We start from the raw sequence: 19917 nt of genomic DNA, 5'->3' as shown, positions 1-19917 counted from the left end.
CGGCACTACAACTGCGCTCGTCACCTTGAGACATAATATATTAAGTCTCATTTGCCCAGTAATTTCACTAGCTACGGCGCCGTTCGGACCGAAACACAGTAATGCTTAGTCATTACTGCTTCACGGCAGAAATAGACGCCGTTGTGGTACCCATAATCTAGCCGGCATCCTGTGCAGAGGAGCCTCCCACTGGTATATGGTGGAATTGTGTATCTTATATAGGTCTACAGAAAAGTCCACGATGGCTTATGTCTAGCTATTACGGATAACATACTATATAGTATGTGGATATCCATTTTATTTATTTTCTATCGACAGTTATAAGAAAGAATATTATAATGTTACATAATTATTATACGTGCCCTCAAATATTTATTATATGCCTAAAAAGAGTATCTAGTCAAGGATATATTTTATTAGTATCTTGTATCTTTGATAACGCGAATACAAAATAAAGAAGTACAGAATTTAACCACTACAATAACACTTTTCTAAAACATACATAAGAAAGTATACGCGAATGTTGCTCAGTAAAAAAAATTGTACTATAATAATCTAAATTTTAAATAAATATATTTTGAATTAAATAAACAATAGTACTTATTATATTATAACTGGATTAGATATCAAGATGCAGAAATAAATATATATAATAAACATATAATATCAATATCATTTAGGTCAAAGAATATGTGACAATTATTATTTGAATAAATGAAAGCCTTTATTTGCAAACAATACAGTACATTAACACGGCAATTGATTAACTCTCTAGTTTCTTCGTCTTCCACTTGTCTTCCGACATAGGCCTCCTTCAGATCCGTCGATTCCTGTCTATCCACAGCAGTTGTACTCCAGGTGGTTCCTTCAACATTTTTGAAATCATCTTCACATCTGATGGTCTCCTAGACACGGGAAAAGAAATAAAGGAAGACAAAGTAATTATTAGTGTTTCTCTAATGTAAAAGATTACAATAATTATATTTGTTGTTTTCAGTAAACAAATCAATACATTCACTCCGGTAGACTGTCCCAAATAGGGTTTACAAGCAACTTTATCCGCGTTCATTGTGAAAGATGTGAATTATGCATTCATTTAGTTTCGTTTTTAGTTCAATTTTTCCAATAAATATAAACGAAAAACCACTAAATAATATCAATTTGTTCCTGGTATGACTGGCCTCAGTCAGGTTGACACATGAGTAATCCTATAAACGTTTCTGACTTTTTTACTCGGACGTACGGAACCCTAAAACATAGGTACATACATATGTACGTATATAACCAATTTAATTTCAAATGTCCCATATAATAATTTTAAATTAATACTCAGCCAACCAAAGAACTTTGTATACCCAAATCCATTACTAGGTAATGATCATTATACGCGGCGGCCATATTGAACTAAAAAATTTATCCCACATTCAGTCTTTGCAGAGTGCAAGAAGTGTTGCATCTCAAGAATCTAGTTAAACTGCATTTATTTTTCCTGAGGTATTTTAATTTTCATAAAACTTATACAAACTTGTTATTGCAGTTGGTGCAACCCAGCCTTACATTCTATGCGATCGAAATTCAAATATCGAAGTTTGCAAATTGTTACTATATTTATGGCCAGACTAATTAAAGCTGCAGGTGGTGGCTTGAATTCAAGTACCGTCTCGCCTTACTGGGTACACCAAAAGTTTTAGAGGCCAATTTAGTCTTCTCCTTAAAGTGACCACGGAACTGAAAATCGCTCGATATATCAACATAGCATATATCATACAAGCTGTGTCAGTAAGCAGGCGGCAGGCAGACGAAGAGAGACTTGTGACTTGTGACTTGGTGAATGTACAAACTTATTTCTTCTATCGATTGAACTGGACTCCTACACACATCGAGCCAAAGAAATTTGACTTTTGAAAAGTCTAGAATAGTACCTACTTGTGATAAATTAACTTCACTATTTCGTTTAATGTGCTCCATGTTGATAACTACGTTATTGACTTCGTTTTAAGCTTTAACTCACTTCAATAATTATTATCATGCCCCAAACTGGGAAAAACATACTTACACAAATATCAACACTTTAAAACACTCATTTCTCTTGGAAACATTCATTTCATAAATTCATCCTCTAAATATTTGCACTTACCGGAATCTTAACCCCGAACGTACAGGGTCGTCAATATGTTGGAGTTCATATTTTGAAATTTTATAATTAACAGAAATATAATAAGCGTAGGAATAATTCAACTGGTAATATTATTGTAACATATTTAGAGTAGCCTTAATTTGCTGTTTGTTCACTTTTCAAAAAATAATATTATCGACTTGAACAATAAATTTTGTAAATGAAAGAAAGGAGAACGGGCGGTTTATACCCAGTGTTGCATCAATTTGCGGTTCATATTAGTTACAAGGTTAATAAGGCGGTGTTTAATTTCCAAAAAAAAAAATATTCTTTTAAGTTACCTAATATGGCAATTCGTTAAGGATTATTATATTATGAAATTCCACACTTATCAACAATTGGAATATTATATTGTGTATATGTTACTCGCATTGTGTATAGTCAGATATTCTGTACAATTCCCAGACAATACATAGAACAGCTTAAATGTTCAGGCAGTGTTTGAAATATTATTATACTATTTAGTCGTGGGAGGTTCCTTTGCACAGGATGCTGGCTAGATTATGGGTACCACAACGGCTCCTATTTTTGCCGTGAAGCAGGAATGTGTTAGCATTATTGTTTCAGTCTGAAGGGTGCCATAGCTAGTGAAATTACTGGGCAAACGAGACTTAACATCTTATGTCTCAAGGTAACGAGTACTACATTGTAATACGCAGGGCGTATCACAATGTAGTACATTGCCATCAATTCCCATCAGATGAACGTCCTGCTCGTCTCGTCCCTTATTGTTATAAAAAAAAAACTATATTTAATGCATTGAATTAATTGACATAACAATACACAAATAAAATTTGATTTTTTTTATGAACGATGCGGGGCTCTAACCCACGACCTCTGGCGGTCCGTGCCAGTGCTCTCCCAACTGAGCTAACCGTTCGAGTGACGTATTAAAATTTTGTATGCTTTGTTAACTCTCAGGTTGTGGCTTCATCTACAGGATCTACTTTACAGTTGATAAGCTGCTCAACCCCAATATTTGCATATTAGGAAATTGACTTGAGATGTCGCTCTTGTAAATCTAAACAATTTGTTATGTTTTCATAAGTGTGTGAAAGTGATAAGCCTCACTTCTAGGATTAATACACAGATTGAATAATTACATTGTCAGCCTATACTCATTCCATAGCTACATCAAAATTTATAGAGATCTTATAAAACTGGGAAAGACGTCTCATAATCAAGTCAACCGCCGCATAATCATTACCATCATCTGAAGGAGAATGATACCTCTTTGGTGATACCAAGCTTTTAACAGCTAAGTAATTTTATACCAGACGAGGAAATGGATGGAACCTTTAATAGTCATCTTGATGTGTTTGCCTCGTACTTCTTAGAATCACAGAGAATCATAATTATTAAGGTAATCACATATAACAATAAATATTTGTTAATTTGATTAGACTACTGACGCGAATAATGTAAAATATTGTAATTTTAGCAGCAATATATGAACATTTGAAGGATCTTTAATGTCACACAAATTATTATATCTCTGACATAATACACACGAATTGATATGTACACGTTCACGTAAATCACACGGCTGTGTCGACGGCAACATTCTAAATAAATAATGAATATCGAATTTTTACGGGTCACCTGGTGTTAAGTGATCACCGCCGTCCACATTCTCTTGCAACACCAGAGGAATAATAAGAGCGTTGCCGGCCTTCAAGGAAGGTGTACGCGCTTTTCTTGAAGGTACCCATGTCGTATCGTCCTGGAAACACCGCACAAGGAAGCTCATTCCACAGCTTTGTAGAACGAGGAAGAAAGCTCCTTGAAAACCGCACTGTGGAGGACCGCCACACATCCAGATAGATGGTGGGGATGATATCCTAACTTGTGGCGTATCGTGGGAAGGTCGAATTCGGCGGCAGGAATCAGGTTAAACAGCTCTTCGGAACAGTCCCCGTGATAAATGCGGTAGAAGACACACAACGAAGCGACGGCTCTACGCAACGCCAAGTGATCCAGCCGTTCACAGAGCACAGGGTCCCCGACAATTCGAGCTGCTCTTCGTTGCAGCGGTCAAATGGATCGAGCTGATACTGGGGTGCACCAGACCAGAGATCATTTATCACTTCAAAATCATGTAGTGAAAATTTGTTTTTTACGTTTTTGTAGTGCCTGTTTGAATTCAGAATGTTTGTAACGTTATTTATTAAACCTGAAAAATAAATATGAAAATTTTATTCACATATTTTTATATTGTAAAAATGTCAATAACCTTTACGTCTGCACAATTTGTAAATGTAAGAAAAAAAAAAAATGAAAACTTTTCTATTTAAACAAATAAAGCTTATCTTATATCTTTAAACGAGCAATTCTTGTATATATATATATATATATATATTCAGATTATATATATATAGATATATATATATATATATATATATATATATATATATAATCTGAATCTCGGAAACGTCTCCAACGATTTTCATAAAATTTAGCATGCAGGGGATTTCGGGGGTGATAAATCGATCTAGCTAGGTTTTTGTTTTATCCATGTTTGAATGAGAAACAGCTACAATAACATTAGAATACGGTAAGTAAGGTAGAGTAAGGTAAATTTCGCCACTATATACAAGACTATTATAGCTCAGATGGGACATTGGGTGATCCGGAAAGCAGAAGACCCCGGTTCGAATCCAGAAGTCCTATTAGTTTTTGTTTTTTGTTCAAGTTTTGTACATTCTTAAAAATCCCAGCAAGGCTCGGTCGTCCGGATATTATAAGTTAAAACAGGGAAAGGTTCATTAAAATATAACCCGGAAAGTTAATTATTTGTGCATGTATCTATAGATACATGATATGGCGAAATCTAAAACGAAGTAATTAAATATTTATTCAAAAGCACAATTAAATACGTTGTACTTATATGTTACTGTGGGTGAAATAGTATTTACATTTGTATGTTGTATGTTTTATAAATTGGTTTGTTCATGCCAATTTCCGAGCTCACCCATTAAAATGTATTTTTTATTAATGACAGAATTGATGAGTGAACATCTCCTGAGGTTGCCTCGTGTAGACATGAAACACGTGTCGTGGTGAAAGACAAACTTAGCAGAATTAGCACTCAAAACTTATAGCAAGTCGATATACCTAATTATAGATTTTCGTAAAATAAGTGCTTTAATGAGAATAAGTAGCAAAAAGCTCATTGGCACTCTTTTAAATCAATATTTGAAGTTTCAACGTTGGTAAAAGCTGGTAAATTAAAAATTAATATGAATCTAATAAAACAAACACTCTCAAAAGTTATAAAGTACCTATATTGGATACATAAAGGTAATATGTTGAAAATTTGAAATGTGAGGGTAATAGGGCGGTACAATACGCCGTAGATATTTTCATAATGCGTTGTAAATGAAGTCAATTGGACATCTATATCATATCATATCAAATTAATATGCTAATAATAAGCTATTTATAACCTAGGTCCTAAGTCATTAAGAGAAAAATTTAAAGAAATAAAGATTTTGACTGTTGCTTCTCAATATATTCTTGATAATGTTCTATGTTCATAAGCACATTGAGGAATTTGCTAGAAACTGTGACATTCATAATGTTAACAAGGACCAATAATAAACTTGTTATGCCTACTACTCGGTTAAGACTTTTATTGGGCGATGTATATACATCGCCCAATAAAATTCTTGCTTCTACAGTATGATCCCAGAAAATGTACAGAACAAATGTGTTGTGAAATTTAAAAGAATTGTTTAAAAAACGTTTGTGTGGGAAAGGTTACTATAGCATAAAGATTTTATTAATGACACCACAGGCTGGGAACGAAGCGAAAACCCTCAGGCTTTCTAATTATAAATGTTTACTGTACGATATCACATTGTTATCCATATTTTTATATATAAAAAAGCTCGCTGAGTTTCTTGTGCCCGTTCCTCTCAGGTCTGAGGCAGTCTATTGAAAAATTGAATTTGAAATAAAATCGTTATTAGTATATTATAATACCGGTTAACATCATAATATATTATACCTATGTCCTTTTAGTCAAAATTATATTAAAACAAATTACAAAATGATACCAGAAAATGTACAAAATACATCGAAATAAAGTCTATACTTAATATATAAAGCTGCAGTGTTTGTTTGTTTGTTTGTTTGTTTGTTTGAACGCGCTAATCTCTGGTACTACTGGTCCGATTTGAATGATTCTTTCAGTGTTGGGTAGTCCATTTATCGAGGAAGGCATTCAAATTAGGGATCCGTAATAAAATTGCTATTTTGTAACACAAGGTGTAAAATCGAAAACCTATTTTTGCGTGCGCTGCAAAATCTATTGACAATAGAACAAAATGATGTACAGGCTATAATATAGGCAATATTTTATTACTTATAAAACTATCGCGTGAATTATACTTTATATGGCAAAACAACGTTTGCCGGGTCAGCTAGTATATTATAAAAGCTTTGCATGGCAGTAACCAATATAATACTACTACATAAATGAACTTATTAATTATAATAAATGATACTACTCCTTGATAATTATTAGAGCAATCATCACCAGACTGTTTTATGAGATGAATATTGACTGTTTTTAAATTATTGATCTTTATAAAGACGCGCACTGTGTGTCATGCGCCTTAAGTATTAATTTCATCCGTACATTCACACGTATCTAGTATTTAAACGTACAACGTCCTCATCCTCATAATATACACCAGGGAATTTTCTGTTGCTCAAGAGTTTCCTGTCAATTTCAATATAGCGAACGAAGCGGATAGGAGTTTCAGTAACAACACAGCTCCAAATTTACGAAATCGTGCGCAATATCGAGTCATATCTCACACAAGTTAAGGCATAGATTCGCTTGCACACCAATCATAGTTCGACCTGTCAGTAAAGGTGGTGGTTTATTCGTGGTCAATATAAAAGCAGTGTTGCATTCTGCATCGGCTAGTTCTTTGGGGCTTATAAAGAGTAAAAGGTGGGTGTTTATTGTGTTGTGTGAACTGCACCGTGACTTGACTTATATAACCTGATCTCTTACTACTACGTGACAATATTTGCAGTTATCTAAGAGATTACAAGCTGTTGAAATCTGTAACGCTGATAGTTTCCTTATTTCATCATTAAAAAGTCGTTATTTTTAATTTGAAAACGACAATCTAAATAAATTAAAAACAGTAATATTTCCTTACCGATATGAAATTGAAACGATTAATTTAGTTCGATTGTGCTGCATTATTTAATTGGTTTTTTACTGTGTTATTAATAATCGCGAAGTTGTTCCAAATTCAAAACTTTTTCTCTTTATCTTATCTTATTACCTTTGTCACTACAGAATAACATGATAGGGAGAAGTTATTTTAAACTTAGAGTAACTATACATTGCGTTTATTAATAAGATAGCTAATGTTTGCGTATCTTTTTAAGTTGTGCTAGAACTAAAATAATCTTTCTAAAATACTAAGGGTATTTCATATATTTGCATTTTAAACAAGATAAAACTCGATAGAGGATCTCTATTGGCTAAGCATAGTTCGTACAATTACAATTAATTATCCTTTGCTTTGTAACAGATTTCAAATCAAAGTTGAATTTATTTGAATCACAGAAAACCGTATCGTTTATTTTGTCTAATGAGTTATATTTCTAAGTCGTTCCAAATAGTTCTTATATTTAACGATTATTTGGTATAAACATAAAGATAGATAAGTCAATCGACGAAGTGTCCAGGTTTTTTAAATTTGATATTTGTTTAATTTACTTTGCAGATATAATATCAGTATGCGGACCATAATCGTCGTCGCTTGCCTGGTGTTGTCAGTTTGCGCCGTCGAAAAGTATAGTTCAAAATATGACAACTTTGATGCAGAAACATTGATCACAAATGATAGACTACTAAAGTCGTATATCAATTGTTTCTTAGACAAAGGAAGATGCACTTCTGAAGGAAATGATTTTAAAAGTAAGTTTATGTTAACATTTACTATGTATACATTATACAGAAAGTTATCTAAATATTCTATTTCTTGTTAGTCGTTTATCCTAGCCCATATTATTAGTTCCTCATTGATTTCTAAGTTAGGTTCTGTTTTCAGAATTGAAAATATAAAATATTTGATTAATGCTTGCATTACAAATTCGTATTGAAACGCTTTTCGATAATCTTGACATTGGCATTAAATTTAATTAATCACAGTCTGTAATTAATTAAATTTAATGCCAATTTTCTCATACTTTATTTAATATATTGGGAGCCTAGTGAATCAAACGGTAATTTTTATCCATTAGACTTTATGTGCAGAAAACTATTTTTAAATTTAATTCCGTGGGAGAGAGAGACATTTGGACAATTTAAATATTTTTCCTGATTTTTTTTACTGACGTGTAAGCTATTAAAATGTCTCTCTTCGTCGAAAGTCGTCCAGACCGTTACGCCTTCTATGGATCGCTTTTGAACTCCAATCCAGGACTTCCCATGTCTATCCAATCCTGTATCATATACTGAATATTATATGTCTGCCCTCATCCGCTATGATTGCCATGACAACATTTACTTTATCCTTATTACGTTTCGGATCGTGCAGATTGATTCAAAACAGTTTACATCGCCTTCATCGTGATTCTGAACTTCTCTACATACTTGTGTCATCATAATTAGCACTGATGTACAATTTTGTGTTGCTCCAAAATGAGCCCAAGTTTGAGTAATACGTGTTTCAACTTCTGCTGTTTTGTTCTGATATTAAAAAGTTCTAAATATAAATATTTTTATAAAGTAAGTTTCTATAAGAAATATGTATCAAGAACTCTTTAACTAACTGTTACACAATTTCTATTCGTAAATCTGCTTATGGTGACAAGAATCGGGAAGAAACTCAAAAAGACCATCTGTCTACTCAAAAAGACAGATGGACGGATATGACAGTGTTTCTATAAGGGTATCCGTTATTTCCTTTTGGCGTTCGAAGCCCTAAATTGCTCTTTCAACTCTCGCCTCAGAATGCCAATGCTATTTGTTTATATGAAAATAAGGGACGAGACGAGCAGGACGTTCATCTGATGGTGATTGACACGTCATGCCCATTACAATGCAGTGCCGCTCAGGATTCTTGAAATCCCAAAGATTCTGAGCGGCACTACAATTGCGCTCGTCACCTTAAGATGTTAAGTCTCATTTGCCCAGTAATTTCACTAACTATAACCGAGCAAGATCTTGATATTTGCTTGAGTTAAAAGACTATAGTCCAAGAGTTTAACGAAGATCCCTGGATCCTGTTCAGGTCACTTATCACAACGAGAGGTTTTGATACTGGTTAACCGTCACTTATGTGTAACATTATATCAACAACAACAACTGCTTGTTAAGGTTACGTAACTTAATCAATCGAACTTATTGCTTTACTTTACATAATTAAGCCCAACACTACCTTGGCCTATTTAGGTAAATCAACCCATTCACTCGATAGCTTTAATTAAACTTGCATTTTTTATAACTAAAAATTTTATATTATTTTTTTTAAATTGCTCCGTAATTTAAGGGAATATCCTTAAGAATAATATAAATAAGCTCATTATCAAAATGTGTAAAGAAAAGGCTTAAAGTTAAGAATAGATAAAAAATATGAAAGTTTGATCAAAGTACAACTATAAAGGCATATTTTTACAAACCACTAATTTTCAATTGTAGTGGTGGTATGTATGTCTGAAAAAGGCTAATATCCACTTTCTTATTTTATTCAGTTTAATTTTGCTTACTTTGAAAAATTAATAATTAAAAAATATTTTTTTTAATTAGAACTGCTTACTGATTCACTAAAAGTGAAACCAGGGAGAAAAATGAGTACAAACAGACAATTTATTTAAGTTATTGTTTTGACATTACAAAAAGACAACAACATTATTTAAGTGTATCTGGATAAAAGCACTTGATACTTTATAGTATCAAAATCATCTTTACGTTGCATTATCGTATCTAACCGTTACAACTCTTGTGTAACTTCTCAGCTGCAAACCGGTCTTAAATGGGCACAGTGGCCTACATTAATCCTTCTGAGCAAGTACACGTTTTGTGCTCATAAATCGATGGCCAAATGATTCAGAAGTGTTAATATCTCAATTAAATCCTGATGTCAGGCTTAAATGCAGACGTTCAGCTGATAAAAAACCCCAACAATTCTGAGCGGCACTACAACAGCGCTCGTCACCTTGAGATATAAGATGTTAAGTCTCATTTGCCCAGATTTTCACTAGATACGCCGCGACTCAGCTGAGATGAAGCCATAAGAAAATCAGCCATCGAATTTCTTTGTGTTATTAACTAATTATAAAAACAAAGAGAATATAATTTAATTCGAGCAACCTATTTCACTGCCAATCAATGAAGCATCAATGAAAACTTTTAAGCTATAATAGGCCGTATATTTGTGTATTTCAGTTAGAGGGGTGCTGTAGCTAGTGAAATTACTGGGCTAATGAAACTTGATATCTTATGACTCAAAGTTACGAGCGTTAGGCGCAAAATTTTGGGTTCAATCGAAAATCCTGATCGACCTTGTATTGTTATGGTGTATCAGTAACCGAATATTGAACGTCTTTCAAGTTATGTCTTTTGTTTTTTTGTAATAAAAAAATAGAGCTTGTTAAATATACCCGAGTTCATAACCTGATACATTCTGAAAAAAATGGGTCTATCATTGGGTTTTATCATCGAACGAGTAACGAATACGATTAAGATAAGTGGTAGACAAAGAGAAGAATAGGGTAATAGGTTGAAGCAACGCCTTCTTCGGCTAGTTTTCCTCTATCCAAAAATGTGTGAGATTTTTCTTGAATCTCAGATTCACATCAGTATATTCACACATAGCCAATACAACGATATTTTGATATTTGACGTTCACCCCACTATTCTCAGTTATTATTTTCCCACTCACCCCAAAAACATAAGACTACGTTTTTCTAGAAAGATGTTTTACTTCCCACTGTCTTATCATCTAACTCCATAAAATGATACGTCATTTTTAATTAATATATTATTTTTTGGTAATTTATTTTTATCGTTTATAAAAGAAAACTCTTTTGTTATAATATTCTAATGAGTTTCTACTTCTATTTTTTTTTTTTGTTTTCAAAAATTGTCGACCCTAGTATATTATGGTAATATGATATCGGCATACAGCGGTTTTCAGTAACGTATCTCTAGTTACGGATATATTGCTATCACCGTTTAATGACAAGATCTTATCTATCCATAGTTATGTCCGATATAGCTATATTATTAGTTATAGTCCAATGTAAGTAAATGTAAAAGGATAGATTTTTCTACATCTAGTAAGTTAAACTAAGGATAGATATGTTATTGAAAACGACCGCTAATGTGCTGTTCAAAACCTAAGCTCTATCTATAGTTTGATAAAAGGATTCACACTGCTTATTGTCATTGTGTATGCAATACTGAACATTGGATCGTCAGCTTTATGTTTACCAAGTGACAACATACATATTTAAGTGCCGTTTCAATTCAAGGATACATTGTTTTCAACACTACGTAAGGTCAAGGTCCAATATGACATGGATGTTACAACTTTCTGTAACATTAAAAAACTGTAATTTGTACACTGAGCTCAAGTAGTACCAATTACCAATTGCACAGGATGCCGGCTAGATTATTGGTACCACAACTGCGCCTATTTCTGCCGTGAAGCAGAAATGTGTAAGCATTACTGTGGTTCGGTCTGAAGGGCGCCATAGCCAGTGAAATAACTGGTCAAATGAGACTTAACATCTTTTGTCTCAAGGTGACAAGCGCAGTTGTAGTACCGCTCAGAAATTTGGGGTTTTTCAAGAATCCTGAGCGGCACTGCATTTTAATGGGCAGGGCATATCAATTACCATCAGCGGAACGCCCTGCTCGTCTCGTCCCTAATTTTCATAAATAAAATTAACTAAAGATCAATACAAATGTATCAATTAATGTAATAATGAATTATATTTTTTTATGTATACAGAAAAAGATGCTTAAATTACTGCATGTTTTCATCGAAGACAATTCATCATAGTATATATAAATACATTAAAAGCCTTTTAGTTACCTTTATGTATCTAAACTCATATAACTATTAATATTCGAAAATAAATCTTTCTGCAAATAATATGGTAGCATTTTAATAATGTGCCCTGCCTATCTCTATCTGAGGTTTCTGGCTATAAGGTTATGTCAACAACATTTGCTCTGCTTCTAAGGACACTTTTTTCAATTTATGTGTGAAGTTATTTATGCATCATAACCTCTCTCAGGTCCTTGTACGTTCTCTAGCTATTTTTTAGTCGTTTTCTGTAATAACACAATAAAAAATGCTAAAATGGTACATGTACTCTAATCTACTTAAGGATTACCTTAAAATTTTAAGATAATTCATGTTTGTGGGAATTTTCACTATATTTGTGATAAAAATTGTTATTTCCACTGTCGTGTAAGTAATTTTCAGATGCTATTTCATTTGTCATTCTGCTTAAGTCTTCTGACGGTTTTGCAAACAGCACTTTGTCATTTGCGAACCTCAAATGCGTAAGTGAGATACTATCCATAATAATTGTTCCGAGATTTTCTAAGTCAAGACAACTCAAAATTAATTTCAGTTCTGCTGAGAAGTTTGGCGGTAAAGGGTCAGTTTTGGTGAAAAGAGATTTCTTTGTTACATTTTTTCCTACTTTAAATGGTTCGCCTTTCTTTTCAAATTGATTTTGGGCAGTACTGATACTATATCAAGGCATTGACTATTTGACGTTTGAGAATGGTTGTTGCATCATTCTACATATTACATTGTAATTAAAATGATTTGTAAATCGATGGAAATATAAATCTTGATATAAAAGAATGGCAACGAGTTTCTTGCTACTTCTTCTCATTAGCTCAACCCTTTACGAAGTAGCGGTAGATTCAATAAGAAAAATATTTTTTTGACATTCATAAGTATCATTTCCGTAACCTACCTGGATAAAGTGATTTTGATTTTATTTAATTTGACATATAATACTTATACAAATGATTTAGGCTTTCTTTAGTGTTAATTCCGCCAATATTTGTTATTAAAACAATTCGACTCGTGTTTCGCCTCTACACGAGGCATCCTCAGGACGTGTTGTCTCGCCAAAATCTGGCATGAGTCTCGTGTTTTAAGAACAAATATTGGCGGAATTAACACTTAAGAAAGCCTAAATCATTTGTATAATTATGGATTTCCGCAAAGTAACGCCTAATTCAATAAATTTTATATAATACTTATATTATATTCATTTTATTCATCAGAAGTATGTATTTGTTGTCCATTTATTAAATGCTTTGCTGTCCACTGATCCACAATATCCATGTAAGTTGGTATTCGTTATAACTTTATAAAACTTGGCATACTATGTGGATGGAGTCAACTACACAGAATCATAAAAAGAACCTGTCTGCTCATTAGGAATGTTTACGTCACTAAATATGTTTTTACAGTGTCATCTGGACATAATACTGTGTAAATGAAATACTCTGTAATACTGTGTAAGTAATATGTTGAATATTTTTATTTCAGAATACCTTCCTGAAGCCATAGAGACAACCTGTGGAAAGTGCAGTGAGAAACAAAAAGTAAACATAAGAAAAGTTATCAAAACTATACAGCAGAAACACCCTAAGGAGTGGGACGAGCTAGTAAAGAAAAATGATCCTTCAGGAAAATATCGCACAGATTTCGATAAATTTATCCATGAAAATTAAATAATGATGCGTATTACAAGCAGGCCAGAAAAATATAAAATTAGAATGCTTGCTATGAAATAAGACAGTTTTAAAGATTTTTAATGGCGTATTTAAGATTTGAGTAGGAAGCGAACTTCACATATCCGTTTAATGGCACGGACGAGTAAAAAAAGTAGGACTCCGCGCCGTGATATTAGCAAGTGAAGCACCTTTATGCTAGTGTGTGTGCGGTTACGGGGGATACCATTTACACAATTTTTTCTCCCTTAAATAATCACATATAGCCTTTAAAAAATACAAATACTTTCATAGTATCGTTTTTACACTTTTTCACAACGCACGACGGTATTTTTTAAATATTTAATTGCGACGCAAACTGATCTGTCAGACGAAAGCAAATCTCATAATGGCGGCCGATCGGCTTGTATTAGTGTAAGTGTGTGCGTGGGGCTATGTATTTAGTCGTTTACCGGCTTGTTTTGGTGCGTCACTGTTATGTAAGGTGACACGGAGTTCGGAGTTCTTTTTTTGCTCGTCCGTGTGTAATGGATGAAATGTATTAATTTATCAATATGTTGAAAAAAATAAAACGTGGAATGATATTTCTGTAGATAGCTTTTCTTTATGCTAGTAAGAAGTGCTTTTTGATTTATACATTCAATAAAATCATTCAAAATTAATTAATTTTAAGTGAAAGCTTCTACACGTATGGCAGTGATGGAATGGGGAAAAAGCATTTATCACACATGACCGTCACACCAAACAGATAATAGTATATTTATGAGAAAACTACTAATTAATTGATATAAAATAGTTTATACATTAAATTAATGGGTGGAGTTCGCTTGTTATTCGTATCCTATACAATAAGTTTAATAAACGGTTTTTGGTGGTTACAACAACCAACAATGTGATAAAGGAAATTATTATTACAATTTATGCATTTTTACATCAAAATATTTATTTTTTTAAACAAGGAATCAATATTAAATGCTAAAATTACCAAAATTGATATTCCATAAATAATATACTATAGGTACACTAAATCTTAGAGTTAAGAAAATTGTTGCGTTCTTAAATTCGTTATGAGACGAACATATTTGACTATTTGTGATGTTAATGCTTTGGTCGCTTAAATTATTTATTTTTATCTAGACTGATGTTATAATAAAAAACAGAAAAGTTATATGAATTCTTTTATTTTTCTTTAAAAAGATAATATGAAAAAAAATGGTGTGCGTAGGAAGTACACATGTCAGAAGTGAAATTTCTTTGGAAAACTAATTTTTAAATCTCGTTTATATCAATTATTCGAATCTTTTCTCTAAGCCAAATGTTTTTCGTTAATATTAGAAATTACTAAATGTTCTACTTACTCGCGGCCACGCGCTAAACCTGTATGACACAAAGCTAGTAGCGAAGTTGTTCTCCTTACTAGCGGTGCCATATGCTCCATGCTATGTTCGCCCTTTCTCACTCTATCTTAATCGGTCTCAATCTCCCTCTCCCTCTTCTTGGATAAAAATTTTCGTTACAATTTACTGGCACATAATATTGACACTTGACTTAAAAAATTATTCTCCCAAATTCTTTCTCTGCAACCTCGAGAACCTCGGATTCGATATCCATATTGTTGAAATCCTAAATTTGCGCGGCGGCCATCTTAGATTTCAACAGTGATCCGAAATTCGTTCACTGCACCATCAAAAACCTCGGATTCGATATCCATATTGTTGCAATCATAAATTTGCGCGGCGGCGATCTTGGGTTTCAAAATGATCACAATTTCGTTCTCTGCACCCTCCAGAACCTCGGATACGATATCCATAATTTTGAAATCCTGACCTCTAATGTTGCAGGTGGTCACGTGGCATACAAAATAGTCACGCAATATTGTTATAATATTATGATTCTATACATAAATAAAAACAAGAATTCTATTAAATACGTCAAATGTAAAATTTCTCAATAAAAAGATAATTTTGAAATTGATCGGCTTACTTTGACTTGTTTTTTTTAATCTGTTAGCGTCACGTTTTCCTAAGCCTATATATTATTTTAACTTTTAGTTCTTGTACAAATCTATATCTCATAATCAAGTATCCCAACATGTAACAAATTTGTTATGTAATTTCCCTTTACCCTTTTCCCACAAATTAAATTTTTTAATATAGGCCACAAGCATAAAAGCGATTCACTCGATTGTACCTAACTTGCAGTCATAAATTTGTAAAAAAGGACATAGCCAAAATCCACAGCGTTATAAAGAACTGTTCGCTTTCAAACTAAGCCGGATTAGAGTTCGTGGCCAATCACGATACTGTAATTATTACTATTTCAAACTAATCACAAGACTGCACGTGTTATACTAAACTAAATTTCAGTTTTTAAATGAGGTAGTCCCGCCTGTTATTAGGTAGTATTTACATCCTCTTTGTTAACGTATCTTAAACTAATTAATAACTTAATATATTTTAAAAATATGTTAAATACTATCTTCCTTATATTATTTACACTTCTTATTTAAGCTGATTAAAGTAGCTTTGATTTTGAAGCCTGTTTGTCATCCAAATAATCATATGTTTTATAATAGACTTATTATTGACATTTTTCTTACTCATATTTTTAAATTAGCTTATTGATAAGGTCCTGGATATTACTGGGAAATTTGTTTTAAAGGACTATACATTGGTCTTTAAACGAATTATTAACTTTGTGTTGACGTGTTTATATATTTGTAGGATATATTATGCAAAATTATGAAGACAGTGATAAGATGCATTTGAACACGCATATCATATCGAGTAAATTTCTGGAATAAATTGGATCTTAATTTGAGGTAACTTTATCTGGGGCCTTTCTCAAATTAAGGAATTTTAAATTATCATTTCCGTCGAGATACGCTAAAATCAGTGATAGCAAATGCAGCAAGGAACAAAAATCCTGAGTAAAAAACTCAAACACCGATGTTTCATTCTCGACGGTTTCCCGCGAAAACTTATTGGTTTAGTAATAACATTTTGAAAATGGAAGAAAATATATTTTGTCGTACTTTTAATTGGAAGTAATTCCAGAAAAACGTTCCAAACCACAATCATGTCGAAATTGAGTTATGAACACAAAACTGGTCACGTGATTCATATTTAGGGACTGACAAAAAATGGCAGCCCTACTGTCACTCTTTAAATGACATCATGACTTAGTAGCCCAACCCACGTGTACATATGGAATACACTAAACTTTATTAATTTTTAAACACGAATTCCTTAAAATGTGATATTCGTGACTTGGAACGTTTTTAAGGAACTCCGTCCATATTTTACGAAGAAATATTTGATGTTATGATATATTAATGACAAATTCATATAAAAACATTATTTTATTTATTATATACAGAACAACGTCTGTCGGGTCAGCTGGTATATAATAAGTAAGTGCGCGGTATATCGAGGGTGTGTTGAGTAAGTTTATTGCATTGCATGTGTGTTATTGTGTCAGTTGAGGTCAAGCTTCTTGCGGTGCATTAGTGACGTAACACCACAGAGTGACGTAACTTGTATTATGTCTTCTATGATCTTAACTGCGCAATCGCTTAGTACGTTCCTTTCTTTTTAGGGCTTGACTCTAGAGTTGCCAATCGTACTTTCAAATAAAGTATTATACTCTACGTTGGTGTATAAGAAAAATAGAGTACGCTTAAGTACACTATTTACAAAAGGCATAAAAGGCATTTATTTTCTCAAAATTGATTCCTTTAGAATTCTTTTTGATGTGTTTTCTAATAATTCTAGATACTACTACCGCTCACAAATGGCGCTCTGAGAGAGAAGAAGCGGCGCAAGAAACTCTCCCAGCATTATTTTTTTGCGCTCTTTTCAATAAAAATATACAATAGTGTACAGTCATTTCTATCGCTATAAAATAATCACAATCTAGTCCCAGGCTGTCCAATTATTTAGATATTCAGCAGTGGAGTAATAGGATTTACGACAGAGCAATTTTTTTATAAAACATTTAAATCTATTTATAGATAATGCCTGAACAGTGGCTGGGACTTTATTATAGAAGTGTATACATTTACCCTTAAGGCTATTATGTATCTTATGAAGCCTACTAGAATTAGTTACAAGCAAATGTTGTCTTTTTGGGCACATGTATTTTACTAACAATATATATAAAAATAATTTCTATTTAGTAAACAAAAGTACGGGTTCATATCCAAAAACATTAAACTTAGTAGTTTCAGAACGCAGCAACAATAAGTCAGGTCAAAATAAAATGCCTATATGAGACGTAGTTAGTGGATAAAATAATATTTAAAAAATACTCCCTTTCATTAAAATTTAATCTTAACTTACGCACTCTGATATTAAACATACTCTACATCTTTCAAAAACAGTTGGCAACATGTCATGAATGTGTGATATGAACCTAATTATACAGGCTGTCCCAAAGTTACGGGACATGAAGGGAAAGTACCTTAAATATCGAAGATAGGCTATTTTACTGAAAGAAGACTTTATGTTATTTTTAAAAGTAAGTACTTCTGCATTCAAAGATTTTTCTAAAAATTACTTGCCTCGTCTGAGAATCGAACCGACTGAAATGTTAAGAAAAACACCCCTACTTTTATTATGCCAATCGAAAGAATGGCCAAAAACTAATAATTCTTCTTAAGTAACATAGTATTTTAAAAGAAAGCAACAACGTAAAATGAATGTTTTCCTACTTGGATTGGTACGAATGGACCGATTAGATGGCCGGCCAGATCCCCGGACCTTACACCATTAGATTTCTTCTTTTGGGGATACGTGAAAGATATGCCTATACAAAAAACGATACGAGAACGTGGGCGAGTTACAAACAGAATTGTGCCATATAATATCGAGTATTCACCATAAAATGATAAGAAAATCAACAGGCAGCGGACTCATTAAAATATTGGCGATTTGCGTAAGACAAGAGAAATCACATTTTGAGCATTTAATTAATTAATTAAAACAAAATACCCACTTAATTGACTACTTTCTTTTAAAATACTATGTTACTTAAGAAGAGTTATTAGTTTCTGGCCATTCTTTCGATTGGCATCATAAGAGTAGAGGTGTGTTTTTTTTACGTTTAAGTTGGTTCGATTCCCAGACGAGGCAAGTAATTTTTAGAAAATCTTTGAATGCAGAATTACTAACTTTTAAAAATAACATAAAGTCTTCTTTCAGTAAAAAAGCCTATCTTCGATATTTAAGGTACTTTCCCTTCATGTCCCATAACTTTGGGACACCCTGTATATTTTGAAAAAGTGGACCCCGCGTCGTTGACTGTGTAGATTTCAGAGGATTATTTAAATTTAGAACGAAAAAGTGAATCATGTCACTGTCATACTTCAATAACAAGCAGCAGTTGCGGTATTGTGTTTTTTTTTTATTTTGCTATGAATTTATTTAAGTGACGGCTTTGGATTACAATTTGAATTTCTAATTTGTATGAGGACTTGGATCTACTGGATTTTTGCATTAAGGGCCTTACAAATAAACTTGGCATCAAGTAATACCTGAGAATTAACCAAGACTATGCTAAATGTTTTCAAATAGACATTTGCTTATGATTGGTTTATTCGGACGTATAATGTTTCCCGCGTTTATTTGCAAGGCTGCTTGACATTTGGATAACTTTAGACTTATCATTGTGTTGACAGTGTTGTTAGTAGTATAGTCAACATTTATCAAATTCTTGTTTTATTCTCATTCTAACTTTATACCTAGTTTATTTGTAACGCCGCTGGTGTATAGGACATGGTTGAAAAGATTGTATTTAGCGGGCAAGCAAGTGGATAAAGGTAAACCAGAGAGGAGGTGATACAACATTGTAATCTGTATTTGAAATTTATTGCTATGAATCATGAATTCGTTTTGATCATTAGAGCACCGCCATCTAGCGAGACTTTTAGCAACAATTAATAAAAAAAAAAATTCTCATTATTTGGAATGAAGCCAGCAACAATTTGGTGGTTTATTTT

At 32.8% G+C, this 19917-nt stretch overlaps 1 protein-coding gene and 1 long non-coding RNA gene across 2 annotated transcripts; one reads left to right on the top strand and one right to left on the bottom strand.

The window, feature by feature from the left end:
- Positions 1-699: 699 nt before the first annotated feature.
- Positions 700-1671, bottom strand: LOC126976944 (uncharacterized). The gene is made up of 2 exons (XR_007732053.1): positions 1526-1671; positions 700-905 (listed from the first exon to the last, which is right to left on the bottom strand). It is a non-coding gene; the product is annotated as an uncharacterized LOC126976944 (long non-coding RNA).
- Positions 1672-6919: 5248 nt separating this feature from the next.
- On the top strand, positions 6920-15087 carry LOC126976891 (ejaculatory bulb-specific protein 3-like). Its single transcript, XM_050825529.1, has 3 exons — positions 6920-7139; positions 7930-8123; positions 13735-15087. Exons 2-3 carry the CDS (start codon positions 7943-7945, stop codon positions 13917-13919), a joined length of 366 nt encoding a protein of 121 aa, XP_050681486.1. The 5' UTR covers positions 6920-7139; positions 7930-7942; the 3' UTR covers positions 13920-15087.
- Positions 15088-19917: the final 4830 nt, after the last annotated feature.

Source organism: Leptidea sinapis, chromosome 42 (assembly GCF_905404315.1).
Source record: "Leptidea sinapis chromosome 42, ilLepSina1.1, whole genome shotgun sequence".
In the NCBI taxonomy this organism is placed as follows: Eukaryota; Metazoa; Arthropoda; class Insecta; order Lepidoptera; family Pieridae; genus Leptidea; species Leptidea sinapis.
The sequence above is the reverse complement of the archived record's forward strand: the minus strand, read 5'-3'. Positions and strand labels throughout refer to the sequence as shown.